At 42.0% G+C, this 18938-nt stretch overlaps 2 protein-coding genes across 4 annotated transcripts; both read left to right on the forward strand.

Moving 5' to 3' along the window:
- Positions 1-170: 170 nt before the first annotated feature.
- LOC111230401 lies at positions 171-3924 on the forward strand. Its single transcript, XM_022757127.1, has 4 exons — positions 171-282; positions 2252-2290; positions 2577-3079; positions 3257-3924. The coding sequence occupies exons 2-4, from the start codon at positions 2280-2282 to the stop codon at positions 3760-3762; spliced, it is 1020 nt and encodes a 339-aa protein (XP_022612848.1). The 5' UTR covers positions 171-282; positions 2252-2279; the 3' UTR covers positions 3763-3924.
- Positions 3925-7413: 3489 nt separating this feature from the next.
- On the forward strand, positions 7414-18473 carry noct (nocturnin). Of its 3 annotated transcripts, XM_022757129.1 has the most exons (4): positions 15038-15097; positions 15593-15709; positions 16379-16657; positions 17028-18473. In XM_022757129.1, exons 1-4 carry the CDS (start codon positions 15085-15087, stop codon positions 17888-17890), a joined length of 1272 nt encoding a protein of 423 aa, XP_022612850.1. In that variant the 5' UTR covers positions 15038-15084; the 3' UTR covers positions 17891-18473. The 3 variants fall into 3 exon arrangements, with proteins under 3 accessions (XP_022612849.1, XP_022612851.1, XP_022612850.1); XM_022757128.1 differs by lacking the exons at positions 15038-15097; positions 15593-15709 and adding an exon at positions 7414-7995; XM_022757130.1 differs by lacking the exon at positions 15593-15709 and having other exon boundaries at positions 15003-15097.
- The last annotated feature ends 465 nt before the right edge of the window (positions 18474-18938 follow it).

An 18938-nucleotide genomic window follows, 5' to 3' on the forward strand; every position in this document is an offset into this window, starting at 1 on the left:
CACACACACACACACACACACAATCCCGCTCCAACAGGACGACCTGACTGACCCAGTTATATATAAGCACCCTCCTGTTCTTTCACTTTCACTTTGCTCGACCACTGGTTGGAAATCGACATAGTTTCTCTGAAATCACATGATCATACACACACACATATATACACACTTTAACTAGGCTGCACATTTCCTTGCTTGGACACACCCTTCCCCTGAGTAAACTTGAAATAGCAGAGCTGTGACTGAACGACAGAGAGGACAGCACGGAGCGTTCTTCAGCAGGTTGGTTTCAGACATATCTACAACATCTGTGATCTATGTGACCAGTACATCAGTATAGCCTATACTAACATGAATAATGCATGTGAGCTCTTTTCATTCATTGTTTTTATAGTACATTTAATTATGGCCCAACACTGAAGGTGCTGGGACCTATTGTTTTTGGAGAGATCATTAATATTTTTAGTAGGGCCCAAGCACTGGGTGGTGCCAGGACTCTATTGCAAGTACTGTTTGTTAATCTAGCGCATTATCTTTTTTTTATTGCAAGTCTGCAAATCTTTTAGCGGCAGCGTTACATTTCACCTACATGTACAAAATTAGTAAACACAGCAGTTAGACTTTGATGTACTCCTAGCAGGCCGACCAGATCCACCTGGAACTTGGTCAGAAAATCATTAACATCGCCGATTGCCGATGGGTGCGAAGACCCTCCTCATATTTCTATATGTATTATTACTGTTCTGCTGGAAAAACGCATTATTGAGGCGCTTAGGACAGTTGAAAATTGCAAAGTTCTGTAGTGAGTGGGCTTGGACGTGGCCAGCAGGCTCTAAAGCGCCCCGTGGGCCAACAGGGCAAAGAGCACATTTCTAGTTAACAGTACCATCATAACTAAATACTACAGTCTATACATAAATGTCAATGTCTGCAAGTCCTCATCAATCCTCCTTCACATCTTTCCTTGACCTCATGACGCTTTCCATTAAGGTCAAGGAGAAATCGTTAGAGAGGAGATTAGTTTGACTTTTACACCTCAGCCCTTCGCAGCAAGCAGAAACCTGCATCAACTGCACACGGTGACATGGTGTCATTGAAGTGATGTGCAAATTAGCGATAGCAAACGATCGCGCAAATGTTCCTTTATTTTATTTTTTGGCGAGCGCCCGTTCCACCCATGGCTGCACATGTCGCCCATATCTAAATCCGCCACTGAGCATGACACAAAGAGATAATGGTGCGACAAGTAATCACAACACAAGCAAACAGACCAACGCGCAGCACGTAGCACAGACGACCAAGGAAGCGTTTCCAGCGGACACAAAAAGTGATAAACCCAGCTGGGACGCACTTGTAAGTTACTTGTATTTTACTTGTAGTTCAATGATTTGCTTTGAGTTTACACATGATTAAAGATTCTATCCTCAAGATCCCCTCTCTGCAGTAGATCCGCCTGTTAAACTTAAAGGTCTCAAATATTCTTTTGGGTTCCAATAGATAACAGGAAGATCTTAGTAAACATCTAAAATTCCTGTACTTAAATGTGTTTGAATACATTTTTTTGTTGGGGGACAGCAATTCAGTAAGTGGCATGTTTGGCGCATGTTCTCTAGCGCCACCTAGTGGACACCGGAAGTGATACAAAATGTGCATGACATCATGTCCACTGCCACACACCCCATGCCAGAAACATTTTACTCGGTTGTGTTGGTTTGCGTTGCGTTGCATCTAATGGTTGCAAAAGTGCACAGCGGCGTAAACCAGCATCTCGCCAGCATCTCACCAGCATCTCGCCAGCATCTCACCAGCACCACTGATGTGCCAGATAGAGCAACGGCTTAATCAGTTCTGTTTACAGCTTTAACTTCCATGGCAATTGCTATTGGGGCACATTGGAAAAATAATTTTTTTTTTTTTTTAGTTATTTTTTTGGGCTTTTTGTGCCTTTAATGGACAGGACAGTAGAGAGACAGGAAATGGGGAGGCAGAGAGAGGGGGAATGACACGCAGGAAAGGGCTGTCTGAAGCGGGAGTTGAACCGGCGGCCAGCTGCAGCGACGACTGTAGCCTCGTAACCCAATGCGCTACGTGACGCCCCCACCCAGAGTCAAACTTAGCACACCACTATTTCCATATGATATTTTATTCTATAATTGTCTGGAGAGCTAAATAAGGATCAAATAAACCATTGTGGGTAAAAAGGTGGAAAAAGTAATTTGTAATTTTTAAAGTTTTTGTTTTCATCTTGCAGTGGTCAAGTATCCGGCTTGCATCGAACCATGTCTTGTAGGTATGTATTAGAATGGAGTTCACTGTATTGAAACTGCATGCTGCCTTATCCTACTGGTCACTTCTGCAGTACGTCAGTGTGAGGCATGCTGACATATGTTACAGTTTGATTATACACTATCAAACTCTAGTTATACACTATCAGTACTCATTTCTATTGATTTAGGCCTAATGAATAGAAATTGTGAGTGTAAGTGATGTTTGGCACCGATCCGGCTCCTCTCAGATCATCTGGGGTCTGTCTGTTCAGCTTCTAGGCTTTAACCCTTTCCTCTCTGCACTCACAGATCTGTAGGGCAGCAGCACTGGGAGTTGAGGGAACTGGCCCAGGCTGTGCTTGAGCCGCTGAAGAGAGGACTCCATTCCTTCAACAATGTTTCAGAGATGCTCCTCAGTATAAATGGAGACATGGTTCTTCCTGGATCCAAGAACTTCCGTGATATCAGACGACAGATTGAGAACATGAAGCAGCAGTTGGAAGCATCAGAGCAGGTAGCCAAAACAGAGCTTCAACGCCTGGATGAGGAGACTGAGCATCTCACTGCAATGCAGAGTGATTTAGCAAGGCAGAAAAAGAAGAAAGAGGGTGAGTTAAAGAACTTGAAAACACAGCTGGAGTCAGACAGATCCTCTCTAGCGAGTTACCGTGAAGCTCTGAAGACAGAGAAGAGAAACCTGGAGTCAGCAGAAGACACCCTTTCCAGCATGAGGAGGAGGAGAGACGAGGCGGAGACAATGAGGAATGTTGGGATTGGTATGATGTTTATACCATTTGTGGGATGGATTCCTGGTAAGTCATCACATCAGGTTATAACCATACAAGTTATTTTAAACATAGTTATATAGTAAAGTGATTATATCGCTGACTAAAATAAATAGGAGACTGATGATCACTGAAGAAATGAAGATTTTTTGGACAGTTCACACTAACAACATGTTTTTCATTATTTATCTATTTTAATCTCAGGGGCAGCCTTGGCTATTATTGGGGAAACAGAGATGAACGAGGCCTCCAATGCTGTCCGCACAGCTAAGCGGGAGGTAGAGAGCTGTGAATCTCAGGTCAAATCATACTCTAACAAAGTGTCTAAATATGAATCCGAGATCTCTCAAGCTAAGCGTGACATTCAAGAGGCTGACAATAAGATTCATGAGACGGATGCCAAACTGTTGGATATGTCTGTGCAGCGGCGGGTTGTTGCTGATGTTCAGCATAAAATGAGAAGAGCTGTCCATCAGCTGGGGAAGCTGTGTGGGGTGGGGAGTGTGGCAGAGCTGCAGACCCGACACCAGATCCTGCTGGCGCCTGTGATTAAGGTGATGGAGGAGATGACAACAGCACTGTCTCAGATCACTGGAGATGAGCTGCTGCACACACAAGGCATAAAGAGAATGATTACGGACATGAAGAGGAACCATAACAAACTAAAAGAACTTACTGGCACCAGTGAGACTTTCAATGATTATTACTGATTTGCAAGATTTTTTTTTCTCCAATAGTCAAAATTGATGTTTGTTGTAACCATGAATGAATTACACAAAAAAACCTTTCACCTCACAAATATTTCAATTTATCCACATACATTTGTAGATGAAATTATTGACACCCTTTCACAATAAAGTACTTTAAATTGAGTTCTCCAGTTTTTTTTATTTCACTTATAATAGTTCACAAGTGTTTCTGTTTTTGTTTCAGACACAACGCAATTCAATGCATCACATTACAGAAATGACACTTAAAGCTGGAGTAGGTAATCCTGGAGATGTTAGCTACAATTTGAAAGAACCTGAAAAAAACCCTTCCCTTCCCTCCAGGAATCCCTCCAAAGCCACTCCCTCAAAACATGTGAGCATGCACTGCTGGAGTCCAAGAGCAAGCGAGTGTAGGGGAGAAGCACAGCCCGGCGTTGTGATATCCATATACGGAATGGTTTATTCACAAGTAAAAAAACACCTCAGATTACCATAATGAATGTAAACGACAAACATGACAATTTGTCCTTAAAGTAACCATAAACCAAAATGATAGATAGATAGATAGATAGATAGATAGATAGATAGATAGATAGATAGATAGATAGATAGATAGATAGATAGATAGATACATAGATCGATACATAGATACTTTATTTATTCCCTAGGGGGATGGAAAATTTGTTATTAAATTGTTGGGACCCCTCTGGATTTCTGTCATTTTTGATTAATACAAATTCTACAATAATTAATGTTATTTTTTCAGTAACAACTTGGTATGTAAAGTCCCAGCAGCGTCTTAGTCCTTTGCACGGAGCAATCTATGTTTCTCTGTGAAAGCCAGATTCAGGTGCCAGCTGTCTCATGGTAGTTATAGTCAGGGACTCAAATAGCAGCCATGAGTTGAAACCCCAACACATGCATTCTAGGTGAAAAACCCCATCATAACTCTTCATTGGAGTAACACACATCATATACAGTACCACTCAAAGGTTTGGACACACCTATCCATTCATAGGTTTTTCTGCATTTTGATACGGAAGACATCTGAACTATGAAATAACACATATGGAAGTATGTAAAGAAAAAAAAAGGTGTTTATTCACTTATCAAAAACTGTGGACTCCAAATTATGCATTTTCATTAAATGACCACCAGATGGGAGCATAGAGACAGGAAGAAAAGACACTAAACCTGCAACACAACTAAAGCCTTGGACACACAGTGTACCAAAGGCAGCTGCAGACTTTTCTCTGGTTGTGTGGACACACATGTGGTTCCATCCACAATACAGTTGGGGTCTGTGTTGGCATTCCTGTCTACTAGTCTACTAGTGAATTAAATGCAGAGCTGAGGCTGTGGCTGTCAACATCTATATGTATGCTGACATCATCCATTATAATGACTTTATCTGTACTAAGAACTAACTCAGATAAAAGTAGCAGGTGTTGATTTATTCAGACTAGCATATTCTTCCTGCTGCAACCAGCTTTCCGTTTGGGAACTGCTGAGGGTAGAGGAGGAGCGACAGAGGGAGTAAACTAATACTAAAGGAGGCAGAGGAGTAAATAAACACGAGGCACACCAAGCAAGGGAGAACAGGGGAGTGAGAGGGAGAGACAGAAGCCATCACTTGCTGCTACGCTAAAGTAACTAGCAGATCTGAAGCATGTCATCAGCTTTGGATTAGCTATAAGTGTGTGGACAGTACTAGTGTGTACATGTTTAAATGTACAACAGGTAATTAGCCACTGTAATGAAGAAAATAGTTAAAATAACTGAATCAAAACAGAGCAGCAAAACACAGTAAAAACAACAACCGGAAGTAACACAACAGCATGTCAGAGGGCAGCTGTGGCTCCGGAGGTAGAGCAGGTCATTCACTGATTAGAAGATCAGTGGTTCAATCCCTGGCTCCTCCAGGGGTCATTGCCCAAATTTTGCCCAAGTGTCCTTGCACAAGATACTGAACCCCATCTTGCCCCTGATGGCTGTTCCATCAGAGTATGAATGTGATGTGTGAATGGTTGAATGTGAGTGGTCAGTAAGACTAGAAAAGTGCTATATAAGTGCAAGTCCATCCATTTACCACCTCAGGATGTCACACATTCCAGTTGGTGATGGAAATGCAACACAGCTTTGTTTGTCGACCGCTTTAAAAATCAAGCACTAGAAAAAGACAAATGCAAAAGGAGAAAATATAATGCACATCCACATAATGAGAATAGCAGAATGGGGCCAGGACATATGGTTGACTTTATTATTTCAAAGAGGAATCATATAAATGTGTGTAAGGCCAGATCTTCTTCTCTCATCTGTACAGTCTGCGGGCACAAATTTTGGGCTGCACAGGGACTTCTGCACAGGGAGCCACATAGAACCTCACGGACATGGGCAGATGATGATATTACACAAGGACATAGATGAATTGGCCTTTATGTGACACTGTTAAATCCCTGATGGTTACACACTGGGAGCTGCTGTTCATAATTATTATAATTTATTATGCTTTGCTTTGTTTTCTTTCCTTCTGTTTTCCAGTGTTAAAGCTATACATATAGCAATGAATTTACATAACACATTCCTTGAAAACAAACCTGGAACAACTCATACAACCATGAGAGCACTGCTTTGTTTTGTGTTTGAGTTGATGAATAATTGATAGAGAAACTGTCCTGGATCCTGACTTTACTGACCCTTGATCCAGTTACATCATGGCTCTGGAACATTAGTTTAACTCTAATACAGATCAAAACAGGAAAAGGGAACATGGGAGGGAGTGACAGATAATCCATAGCACTTGGTTACAAAAAAGACCATTAAGCACTTCTTTCCCAGAAAACAAAATAAATCTGGCCCATACTTGGGCCACATGCTTTTCATCTGGCCCAGTATACACCTGGCTCCATAGCCCGAATCTGGCCCATATACAACATTAATGCTACTTCAACATCTGGACTAATTCTGCTGCACACAGAGAATCTTCTGGCTGTCAGCCAATAACAGCTGAAATCTGCCTAGGTGTGGAAGTATATGGGCCAGACTTTGGTATTCAAATGATGTGGCTTTCACACACTCAAATGTTCTGCAACTCACCTTTTTTCATTTACCATTAACCATATACTTATTATACTAGACCTAATTTCTTGTTAAAAAAAAGTGAAGATACAGATTTCTCTTAACATTTTATTTGATATGTGTTGAATTGACAGTAGGTATAATAATGATTAAAAAATCAAGAGCACAGTGATAGTCTATGACATACAAAAAGAAAGAAAGAAAGAAAGAAAGAAAGAAAGAAAGAAAGAAAGAAAGAAAGAAAGAAAGAAAGAATTGATCTTTCTCCCTTTAATTTTGTTTATTCTTTTGGTTGAGAGGTTGAGATTGATCGAGACCAGGCTGTTCTGTATAGAAAGTTATGTAATTTCAGAAAAGACTACGTAGATAGTGCAGGAAGCTGATTGGAGGGGCGTGCTGTTTACGTCAGAGCCGTCATTCCTATGTAATAAACGCACTGAACGCTGATTGGATTGATTATGAAAAGTTAACGCCCTCTTTTCGCTTCTTTAGTACAAATATTGTACGGCTCGAACCACTGCTGAGATCAGGGGGTTTGTTGTATGTACCTTTTCTAGATTTAGATTTGCGAAGGAAAATAAAACAATCACATACATTTTCCACAAACCACATTAACTTATGTAATATTATATACTATGGTATATATACTAAATAGTGAACTACAAAGTGTTTGATTCCCTCCTGAAAACGTCACGGACTAGCCCATCTTTGGCCAACCCCTCAGTAGCCGGTGTTCCGTGACTCGACCAGAAAAATGATGCAACTGTTGCCGGTTGACTGTCGCCTTCAGAAGTACAAAGAGAAACGAATGGCGTTAGCCCGCGTGTTGGGGGAACGTTCTCTGGCTTCTTGTTGAATACATGGCTCGGTTTGGGTGTTACAGGTGAAAGGACAACAACACACTCCCTGTAACTTAGAGGTGTCTCATTTTGGACTCGGAACAGTCAGTGATGAATCCCGCCCGTCGCTGTTCGGCTTTATTGAACCAGCTGTGTGTGTCCTCACGGAATGGACCGGCAGCTAGGAGACCGTTTTCAACGGGAGCAGTGTCAAACCCGACGGGACCACGATACTTCGGGGTCGGAGGAAGAGGAGTCACAGGGACTTGTCCCCAGCTGAAGCCAAGCGGAACTTCCACCACTGGGGCAGCACCAGGTAATGTACACTTGAGGATAGTAGTCGGTATAGTCTGAGGCCATAAAACAACACGACTCTGTTTCTACCAAACTCCGTTCAAATAATGTGAACGGTTAAAACGCGCTTACTCATCAGTGTGTGACGTGTCAAAACCACTAGTATGGTTTGTGAATGGGTGGTAGTTATCCTATACAGGACACTGTCTCTAAATCACTTCATAACCCTGCTGCTTTTCATGATCCTGAGCGTACTCTCAGTCGGTTTTACCACACACACACACACACACACACACACACACACACACACAGAGAGTAATGGTTCATAAGAATTTAAATCACGTGTTTTGGCAGAGACAATGTTTATCATTTAAGATTTGTTCATGTAAGAAAGGTTAAAGGTCTCATTACCTCTCATTACCCTAGATGTAAAACTACCTTACAGGGCAGACACACAGGTTAGACTCAGCATGTGTTTCACTCATCCATATGTGAAACTGATGATGTAACAGACATCAATCCTCAGGAGTCTTTCCAGTCCACAGAGACCCACTGACCTACCTTATATATTATATAAGGTAGGTCAGTGGGTCTCTGTGGAGTCGACTCAAACAACTGTCAGTTAGAGGAAATGTACTGAACTTTAAAACTTCACAAACACATAAAACTGCACACAAAACTTCAGCCTAGGTTCAAGAGAAGTCAAGTTTTCTACCAATATGTGCCCAAAATAATAATTACCTTGACAAAGCAATCTTTACTCAAGGGCCTCTTACTTACACTATTGACCGTGACAGGGTCTTCATGGGCAATGACAGTGGTCATTGAAGTGTAGATGTTGAAACTCTTTTTACACGTTGGCTAATTATTATCTGGTGTTATACGCATGTTATACATGCTTGTCCTTTGACAGTCTCTGATGCTAGATAAAACAGAACAGCTATGAAATATGAAATTCATATCATGACCCTTTTACCTGTCAACCAATCAGTGTATTCCTTGGAGCTGCCATAGGTGGTGCTCTATTCTTTATCACTTTAGCCAGGGAGGCTAACACTGCTCCTGCTTGGTAACAGTTCTTACCTTTCTCAAACAGTGACACAGGAAGTTCTTGGTGTCCTCTCCTGTGGGTCTTAATCAGAGACCTCTTACTGGTAATCTGTTGAAGCAGCCTCCATTTCCTTCCTGTCACTGAACCATGACACTGCACTTCTTTGTCTCACAGCATTAATGCTCCACTTCACTAGATGACAAATAGGTTCATAGGTCACCTGTGGAGAGCAAGAGCTGGACTTGGTGCTGAGATATTAACTTCTTACTTTAAATGTGAGAAAAAGCCGCTGTACACCATCAACTGTCATTATAAAGGCATTGCTGGTGTTTCTGAAACAGCAGCAGATTCTATGAATAATATTTATTTCTAAAAGAATAGCTGTGTTAGCAGATGCTCAGACAACGATGAGGGTTAAACTGATATATACTGGGTTTTCCAAGGGTTTGGGTTTGGTATTGTTTTATTCATTACAAGTCACTTTCACAAGTAACTGAAGTTATGAAGATAAAACTGAACTGCTTACTCCTTGACGAGGCAGAAAGACAGCAGTAGCACAACTAGAGCTGGGAAATAAAGCAGCCTGACACATATAAAAAAACCCCACAACAACGATGATGAACTGGTGAGTGATTTGTATCTGTTCTGTATTCAGCTCAGCCCTCACCTGCACAGTTACCCTATTGCACTGTAGCAGTAAGTTATGTAGCTGATAGCTCCTGGGCCGCGCTGCACCATCGATATTTACATCAGTGTATGTAGATCCTTTAAAGACATGTTTATGTTAAAATAAATATACATGTACAAGAAGTATGTAGCATTTTGTTCATTTCTCAGGAAATAATTGGATCTCAGACATATTTATGGTGTTGAGATATATGACTTTGTACAATTTGGTGCAAATCCAAATATAAATCTGGATCCAGATAATGGATCTCACAGAAATTTGTATCCTTGTTTGGTCTTGGGGGAGGTCTGCGCTCTACTGAGTGCCATTCTAGTTGTTGATATCAATCCATATGAAAAAAAAAAATACAGTCATAATACATTTAGCCATATCGCCCAGACCTCAGCACAAGCTGTGGCTCCCATGAACAGCAGAAGACATGAATTGATTGTGTCACATTGAAATAACATGTAGTTTACTTACATGCACACATTCTTGATCCAAAAATTGAAGCTCCTGATTCAGAAGTTGTGACACTTAAAATATGGATTTGAAAGGAACAAAATAATTTTTAACTGTGTGGAAGAGAGCCTGATTTTAAAGAGATATCAGCCTTCAAAAACTCATACTGGTTCAATGCGAGCCAGTCAGGAACCAGCTTGTGGGTCAAAGTCTGGAAGCAGTTCTAACCAGGTTGAAGGTTTGTCTATTTTAAGTATTGTCAAAGGAAACAGATTGGGCCTTAAATCATCCGCTTTAATGGTGTTTGTGTGCGAATCCTCTGGAGGCTAAAACTCTTTATCTTACTCCAGATCTTTACCGGCCTCCATCAGTAATGGGATTGGTCAGGCTGAGTTACATAACCATCCACTAAAGAAGACCTGGGTCAAGAGAGAGTCCACACCAGTTTAATCAGTTTGTCAGGACTGTATTAGCGTCCATTTAAAGCTAAAGAGTTATTATTAACACACCTGTTTAATGAAGTCTGGAGAAAAGCTGATGATCTTTGTAAGTGGTTGTTTATTTTAAGTGGTTGTCATCTTTTAAAACCTTCTCAGTGTCACAGGAATTCAGCAGTTTCACTCAGCTCAGTGTCTGTTACTGTCACATGATACAGGACAATACTTCATTCACTTTTCACTTTTCACCCTGCACCTCTTCTTCTAATGTCATTAGGTAATTCAGTTAAAAGGCACGTGTTTCCCCACAGCAGCGGAGATGAACTGGAATTTGGTCTGTCGGTGTAACCAGCGCCACAGTCTGGATTATTATTATTATTGAACAGCAGCTTCACTTGGTCCTGGAACATGAGGACAAAAAAACGGTTTGAGTGAAGACATGGACATATTGTACTGGGTTGGAAATGTCTGTCTATCCTTCTTGTGTTCTCATTTAGCCAATATGCTTCAAATGCTCCAACGTGTTCTTCACATCTCCCGCTTGTGATGATGTGGAGGATGACTTGTGAATGTACTGTAGATCGTCTATATCAGTGGTTCTCAAACTTTTTACGCCAAGTACCACCTCAGAAAATACTTGGCTCTCCAAGTACCACCATAATGACCAACACTATACAGTAGCGTAGTAGGCCTAAGCGTTCATCAAAAACAAGGCAGAGGTTTTATTCCTAAAGAAGTATTTTTAATATTGTCAGCCAGTGTAACATTTTACACAGTTTGAACAGTAACACTGCGCTTAAATATAGGAAAATAAAAAAAACTGTTCTTAAATAATGATTCAATTAAAATATAATGCACATAAATGTAAAATAAACATTGTACTTAAATAAATGTAAAAAAACAAAAAAACAGTTCTTAAAGATTAAATAAAACTGTACTGTACTTGATTAAAAAAAATCAAAACAGGCTGAACTTCACACACTGCTGTATGGCTGCTTTCTGAAACAGAAACACACAAACACAGAGGAAGAACAATAAGATTAAGAATAAAACAAAAGTGAGGAAGAGCATTAAGATTAACAGCTGTACTTAAACATACACAGACTATTGATGACAACTTACATGAGCTTAATGTGATGGGTGTGTGTGCCTCTGTGAACACAGTCCTGCAACATCTGTAGTCTCATCAAGCTCTATGGCAAAATACCGACTGTTCTTAATGCGCTCAATCAGTGTTTTTAACATCGCCAGCCATGTCTTTTATCTTCCTTGACACGGTGTCATTGGAAAGTGGCACCAAGTTTAACTCTCTGGCAGCTTTCTCTCCGCACATGATCCGTGTCATCTCTTTGGCTAAAGGTAAACACAACTGTTCCCCAATTGTGTGCGGCTTACCGGCTCTTGCGATCCGGAGGCTGGCACGATATGAAGCTTCCTGTGCTTTGGCCATGGGTGTACCAAAGGACTGAATAGTGGACTTTGACCGTTTCAGTTCATCACATTTTCGTAAAAAAAATTCCACTGGTTTGTCGTTAAGTTCCCTGTGTTTGATTGTAAGATGCCGTTTGAGATGTGATGGTTTCATGCATTTGTTGCTCAAAACGTCGCCACATATCACACACTGCGGCCTGGGCTCTTCCTCTCTCCCGCTCCAAATAAATCCAAATTTGATATAGTTTTCGTCATATCTCCTCACTGGTTTGTGCCTTTTGTTTTTGCTAGCAGCTGCTCTGGGGGCTTCACTGGGGCCACCGCTGTTAGCACCTGCACCCTGCCCCCTCCTCTTCAGTTCTCGCTCTCTCCTGGTCCACAGTTCCCTTCGCAGACTGAAGCCACGACAGTAGTTTAGTACTCTTCATTATTAAAAACCTCCACCTCTTGCCATTAATTTCTTTCCTGCTACCGTGAATAACTGTTGATGTCAACGCATTTATATTTATTTCAGTGATTCTTTGGCGTACCACTAGAGGGAGCCCCGCGTACCACTAGTGGTGCACGTACCACACCTTGAGAATCACTGGTCTATATTGTCCTGGGACGGGTATACATGTCCATGTCACACAGGAAAAAAAAACCAACATGCACATGGGGTAGACAAGTATCCCAGCATGCCTTTTGACAACCAATATCAACCAGCAGTGAAAAATAGGTGTGGGAATCACAGAGTATCTCACAGTACAATGTTACAATGTTATCATGATACAATGGTATCACAATACAGTGATTCTGTACATCACTTCATATCTGTGGAAGTGAAGAAGAATAATATTTCTAAAAAGGCACAAAGCAGGAATCATGTTTTTCACTGCATTGTGGTGTCAGTGTCATGAAGGAATCTAAACACACACACACACACTGACTGACTGCAATTTGTCCATGTGTACCAATGTAAAATAGATCTGTCAGAGAGCAGAACAGTAATAGAGTTAAAGTATTTAACATAAATTAATGCAAAAATAAACGTTTAATAACGTTCAGTGCTAAACAAGCACCATCAACTCGTTTTATGTAGAACTGGACACATTTCTATCACATAGTTCATGAAGCCTGTGTGTGTGTTTGTGCTCAGGTGTGTTTGTTGGTGTGTGAGAGTGAAAGACCAGCTCCCGATTGGAGGAAATGGAGCCTGGCTGTTGACAGTGCTGAGTAGTTTAAGTGTGTGTCTGTGTGTGTGCAGGACAGCCACCATCTATAGATATAGTAAGCCTTCTTACCTGGTGCTGTATGAATATCTGGGGATATATGGGTAATATGGTGAATGCACATAGACACAACATGCACAGATTCTTTGCCTGTCTGACAGTTCATTGTTGACTGACATTCCACTTGATGCTCCTGAGGGAGTGCTTACACTGCACAGTTCTCATTTCGTTAGTGTGTGTGTGTGTGTGTGTGTGTGTGTGTGTGTGTGTGTGTGTGTGTGTGTGAGAGAGAGAGAGAGAGAGAGAGAGAAAGAGAGAGAGCATTCTTGAACAGGCCAGTCAGTCAGAACTGGACTGTCTCTGATGAGAGTCACACTGTCTCTCCTTGCTCACTTCCAGCAGACTGTCAGACTCATTCCAGCTCTAAGGCCAAAGACTGAGGCAGGAGGAATAGTGTTAGGTGGATAACCTTCAGACAGGCTGAAAACTGTATGTGTTGATGTGTGTGCTTCCGTCATCGATTTTGTTCCCTGTAAGTACTTATGTTCATGTTTGTGTAGTGTATAGTCCTTTTTACTCAATCCAATACGTTCAGTCTGCTCACCAGACTTTCTTCTGGTAACTTGTATCAAACAGCAGCTCATCCTGTTATTTGAAGCTTCTCTTTGACAGCATCAGAGTGCAGCGATGAAGAAGTCATGGAGCTATATCTTCATCTTGAGGCTGAAGTTAGTGGTGCTGTTGTTTTGGGGCTGCAGTTTTGTACCGACATTCATGGTTGAAGTCTAAAATCTAAAAACTTTGGCATGGAAAACTTTGGTAGATGCACAAATCGATCAGCTGGCGATCAGCAGAGGCCGATTTTTAGCGTGATTGAATGTTCAGTCTGAGATATCCAGTTCTGTGCTGGTCAAATTTACACTCACGCTCACTCAACCGTCAGTGTTTTATTATGAACATATAGTCGAATTGCCAATTAAAGAAGAGTTAGAAATCAGTTATTGTTCTGTGCTCCGATACTGGATTGGACAAAATAGTTAATGTTTTGGTTTACAATAAAAAAAAAACTTTCCCATTATTCTGAGCTGTATTTTGTGTTTGTGATAATTACCAAATGTTAGCATGTTGGCACACTAAACTAAGAGGCTGAATACGGTGAACAATATCCAAACATTAACATTGTTGTTGTGAGCGTATTAGCATGTTGTTCTTTTACATGTTTCAAGAGAAGACCACTACAACATGTTATCCAACCCAGTATAATGTCCAATATAACACCACCACTCATTCTGACAGTGTTCTTAGCTGTCTTGGGTTTTCAACCCCAACTAATGATCTTCCTCAGTATTGAAATTTGAATAATATACAGTGATTGCATTTACATCGACCAGCCTGCAGAAGGTAGAGTTGAGTAAACTACATACCTTCTCAGTTACTTAGTTAGGTACATGTATGTGCAATGACTCAAAATCAGATTAGTGAATTAGTTCAGTCCACAGTCTCTGTCCATGTAAACCTTGTTACTGTGTCACCGACAGAACAACCACACACTCTCTCCTCACCAGATTGTCCTGCCATCCCCACCTGTTGGACAACATGTCCATTCTTATTAAAACCCCTCCCACTTACTACTTCCTGTTTCTTTTTATCTTCCTCTACCTCCACCCCTCTCTCTGTAGAGGTCATTCTGTCAACCAGCAAGTGAGACAGGGTGAGGGAGGGGTGGGAAGTGATGATTCAGACAGGAGGATGAGACAGATAAAGGATGAGTCACAGACAGTCAGAGATGTAGAGTAACAGACAGAGACAGTGGACTGAGCTGGTGTTTAGAGCGAGGAAGAAGTGAGAGGAAATGGAGGCCATCGGTAAGACATTTACAATATCAGTGTAATAATAATCTTTTACTTTTAAACACAGACGTGTGTGGTATATATATCCATTATTAAACTACATATGTCTGAATACCATCAAAAATAAATCCATTTCGCTCCCATCAGTTGGGCTGGCTGTCAGACCTCAATACAAACTGATTGAATGAGTATCTGAAGTGATGTAAATATTCACTTGTTTTATTTCAGAAAAACTTGTGTATGGTTTTCTGCTTTTGTTAAGTGACCAAAAAGTCTGCACTCTGAGGAACTTTGTGCTCTTCAGTGTCAGTGGTCAGCAGTGTGTGATCAGCATGATAACCTCCTTTGTTTTCCCTGTTTAGGGAAAGGTTGGTAGTCTTATACCACGCTGCTAGTAGGTCCGCCTCTTCTCTGTTAGCTGTTTCAGCCTTGTTGCTGATGAGGCCCATTACTGTTGTGTCATCAGCACAAGTTATGTATGTCTAATAATACTCTATATCTCTGTCTCAGTAAATCTATACTGGATTCTGTCAACAGACTGGGAGGACAAACCAAAACCTCTGGGACAACCTACTGTTACTGTTGTACCATTCAGGAATTTCAAGCAGTTCTACCAACACATTGGCAGTGAGACGACCTTTCCTAAAGTTATTATATGTTTCAGTGGGTTAGTACAAATGTCTAATAGCAGTCTCTGTAAAGACATCTGACAGTTTAAAGATTAAGCTATTGGCTAGCCAGTGGTTTAAGGGATAATGTAGGCAGACATTTAAGGTTGATAACAGCCTATCAACATCAAGATTAATGTCCATTCAGAGTGTTCTACCTTGGTATGTGGTGGACTGTTGGACTGTTTTCTCATGACCGGCTGCTCAGCGAGTGATCTGAGCAAATGTTTAGTCAGTATGTTCTGAAAAGGCCAAAGTAACCAGCAGAGTGTCCAAACCTTGTCTCTAGTCTGTAGGCATGCTTCTCTTTCATTGGTAGTGAGGGGATACAGTCTCTCAGTTCAGTGGTTTTCACAGAGAACCGCACAAATGAATTGTGAAATGATTGTAAGCAACTGAAGTATTGGGTTACAGAAAGTCAATGATTCATACTCATAAGAGCTGAAACACTTGACAAAAAGTACCTGGTGCTATTGTTAGAGTGAGACTACACTTCTGCGTGTCATGTTTGGAAAGAATAAAGAACAGTTTTGCTGATATGTTCTTGGTCTGGTATGACCATTCGCTCATGGTGGCTAGTACACTGTTAATAACCACACATGTCCCTCCCTTGTTTCCTCTCCATCAGTTTGTCCAATGGGTGGTGGCAGCAGCAGGTTGTTTGGTACGTTGGCCCAGTCGCTGAACAGCTCCTCCTTGGCCCAACCAGACCCGTACCCAGAAGAAAGCCCAGACCAGGACCTGGCCGAGGTAGACCCAGACCAGCTGCTCAGAGAATGTGAGGATGTCCTGCAGAGGCGACCGGCCCGGCCACACCGGGATCTGGTCTATCCCAGCACCACAGCGCCCTGTCACCATAATGACAACCCCTCCATACGGGTGATGCAGTGGAACATACTTGCCCAAGGTAGAGATCTGTGCATCAACCATACAATGATAGATTTATGTGGACTACAGTGAGATGTAGAAATTTGGAAGTTATATTTACATTCAGTGGTGTTTTAACCACAGTAGCAGCATGGTCTGTCACCAGTCAGTACTTCACCTTGGTCTCTGATCCTCAGAGAGTGAATCCTACTGACTTTGGTGATCATCTGACTGGCCACTGTACACACTGACAGCTATTGGATCAGACATTGCAAATGTTAGTATGTTAACTTGCTAAGCAAAGATGTGTTAGTATTTAGCTCGAAGCAGCTCTGTGTCTATAACAGCTTCACCAAGTTGCTAGCATGTCTCAGGTGTTGGTATGAAAATGAATGTCTCTTTGGTTCCAGCTCTTGGTGAGGGGAAGGACGGGTTTGTCCGCTGTCCACTGGAGGCTCTCAACTGGCAGGAAAGGAAGTACTTGATCCTGGAGGAGATCCTCACCTACCGGCCCGACATCCTGTGTCTACAGGAAGTGGACCACTACTACGACACTTTTCAGCCAATCATGGCCAGCCTGGGTTACCATGGCAGCTTTCTGGCAAAACCCTGGTCTCCCTGTCTGGATGTAGAGCAGAATAACGGTCCTGACGGCTGCGCTCTGTTTTATCGCCACTCACGCTTCTCCCTCCAGGCCACAGCTCACCTGCGGCTGTCAGCCATGATGCTGCCCACCAACCAGGTAGCCATCGTTCAGACGTTGAACTGCCGGGTAACGGGCCGACAGCTGTGCGTGGCCGTCACCCATCTGAAAGCTCGTAATGGCTGGGAGAGGCTGCGGAGTGCACAGGGTGCTGATCTGCTGCAGAGTTTACGAAACATAACGTCCCGGGGTGGCGGTCAGAGTGAGGCAGCGTCAGCCATCGTTCCTTTAGTAGTGTGTGGGGACTTTAACGCAGAGCCCTCAGAGGACGTTTACAGACGCTTCAGCTCCTCCCCCCTCGGCCTAAACTCTGCGTACAAGCTGTTGAGCTCTGACGGACAGACGGAACCAGCCTATACCACGTGGAAGATCCGCCCCTCTGGTGAGAGCTGCAGCACGCTTGACTACATCTGGTATACCCATGATGCTTTGAGTGTGGACTGTCTGTTGGACATTCCCACTGAAGAGCAGATAGGTCCAGACCGCCTCCCCTCCTACCACTACCCCTCTGACCATTTATCACTGCTCTGTGACATCAGTTTCAGGGAGGAACCTCATAGGTTGATGTAGGTTCCAGTCACAGGAGCTCTGGACCAATAGGAGGACTGAATGAGGCTACTGCTTATCAATGATGAAGTTACACTGTAAATCAGAGTTAGGACAGTTCAGAGTGTGACTTTGAAGTGGATCATGGTGGAACCTGATTTCAGAGTGAATAATTTACAATGTGTCCCTTCCTGTAACAATGCTATTATTTTAAAGATGGTCATCATAGGAACTTCAAACAGTTAAGAAGTTAAATTTGACTCTGACACGAGTCACACTGGAGCCTGTCAGTCTTCTAACCCTTTAACAAAATGTTCTGGTTATTCAGCAGCTGAGGGGCCAACTGCACTTAGTTATTATTGCCTATATACATAGAAGACTGTATCTTAATTTTATTAAATTATTCTTTATACTTTTATCAGTTGATTTTACCATTATCAACAGGTTTTCCTTTAGTTTCCCTAAATGAATTATTTTGCACTGAAGTAATCCCAGGTGGTTCTTCAGTTTGACATTGGTCATCATGACGTGTTGTTGCTGTGACTACACTGAACATAAGGAGAAATGTTAATATATAAAAGATAAATAAAGAAATGAATTTTACTCATACTGTTGCTTGTTTGACTTCCTGACTAGTACAGTTTCCTGTCAGTTCACACTGTGACTATCCAATAATGGCATACAAAGGTGCTTCACTGTTAAATAAAGTTGATAGCAGGTTATTATAAACATCCAGGGCAAAACTGTGTCAACAGATTGATTGTGAACGACTGGCTGTTTCTTCCTCTCACAGAATAGCTTGCCTCTGCCTCAGCCATCGACAAACTGGTTCAAGGATCATGTTGACGCTGGACGCTCTCTGCATGTTGCAATTGGACACAACATGGGCTGTGTAGCAGGTCCAGTGGACTTTAAAGGGAGCGATCTGTTGACGGCTGGCCCTCAGTGCTGGACGCCTGATGGCTGCTATGAAGCTACTCAGTTAGAAGTTCCATTTTCATCCCTTTGGCGCAGCTTCTTGTGCATCAACCTTTATTAGAAGATCTTTGTCATTTTTCTGAAATATGTGCTA

Source organism: Seriola dumerili, unplaced genomic scaffold (genome assembly GCF_002260705.1).
Source record: "Seriola dumerili isolate Sdu_G_001 unplaced genomic scaffold, Sdu_1.0 BDQW01000264.1, whole genome shotgun sequence".
Lineage (NCBI taxonomy): Eukaryota > Metazoa > Chordata > Actinopteri > Carangiformes > Carangidae > Seriola > Seriola dumerili.

What these genes read in the sequence shown, in the direction of transcription:
- LOC111230401 (XM_022757127.1), top strand. An exon ending in ATTTGTGGGATGGATTCCTG is followed by an intron (nt 3,080 to 3,256) that starts GTAAGTCATCAC and finishes TTTTAATCTCAG; the next exon opens with GGGCAGCCTTGGCTATTATT.
- noct (XM_022757128.1), top strand. Translation starts at nt 7,791, where the DNA reads ATGAATCCCGCCCGTCGCTGTTCGGCTTTATTGAACCAGCTGTGTGTG. An exon ending in CACCACTGGGGCAGCACCAG is followed by an intron (nt 7,996 to 16,378) that starts GTAATGTACACT and finishes CCTCTCCATCAG; the next exon opens with TTTGTCCAATGGGTGGTGGC. An exon ending in GTGGAACATACTTGCCCAAG is followed by an intron (nt 16,658 to 17,027) that starts GTAGAGATCTGT and finishes CTTTGGTTCCAG; the next exon opens with CTCTTGGTGAGGGGAAGGAC.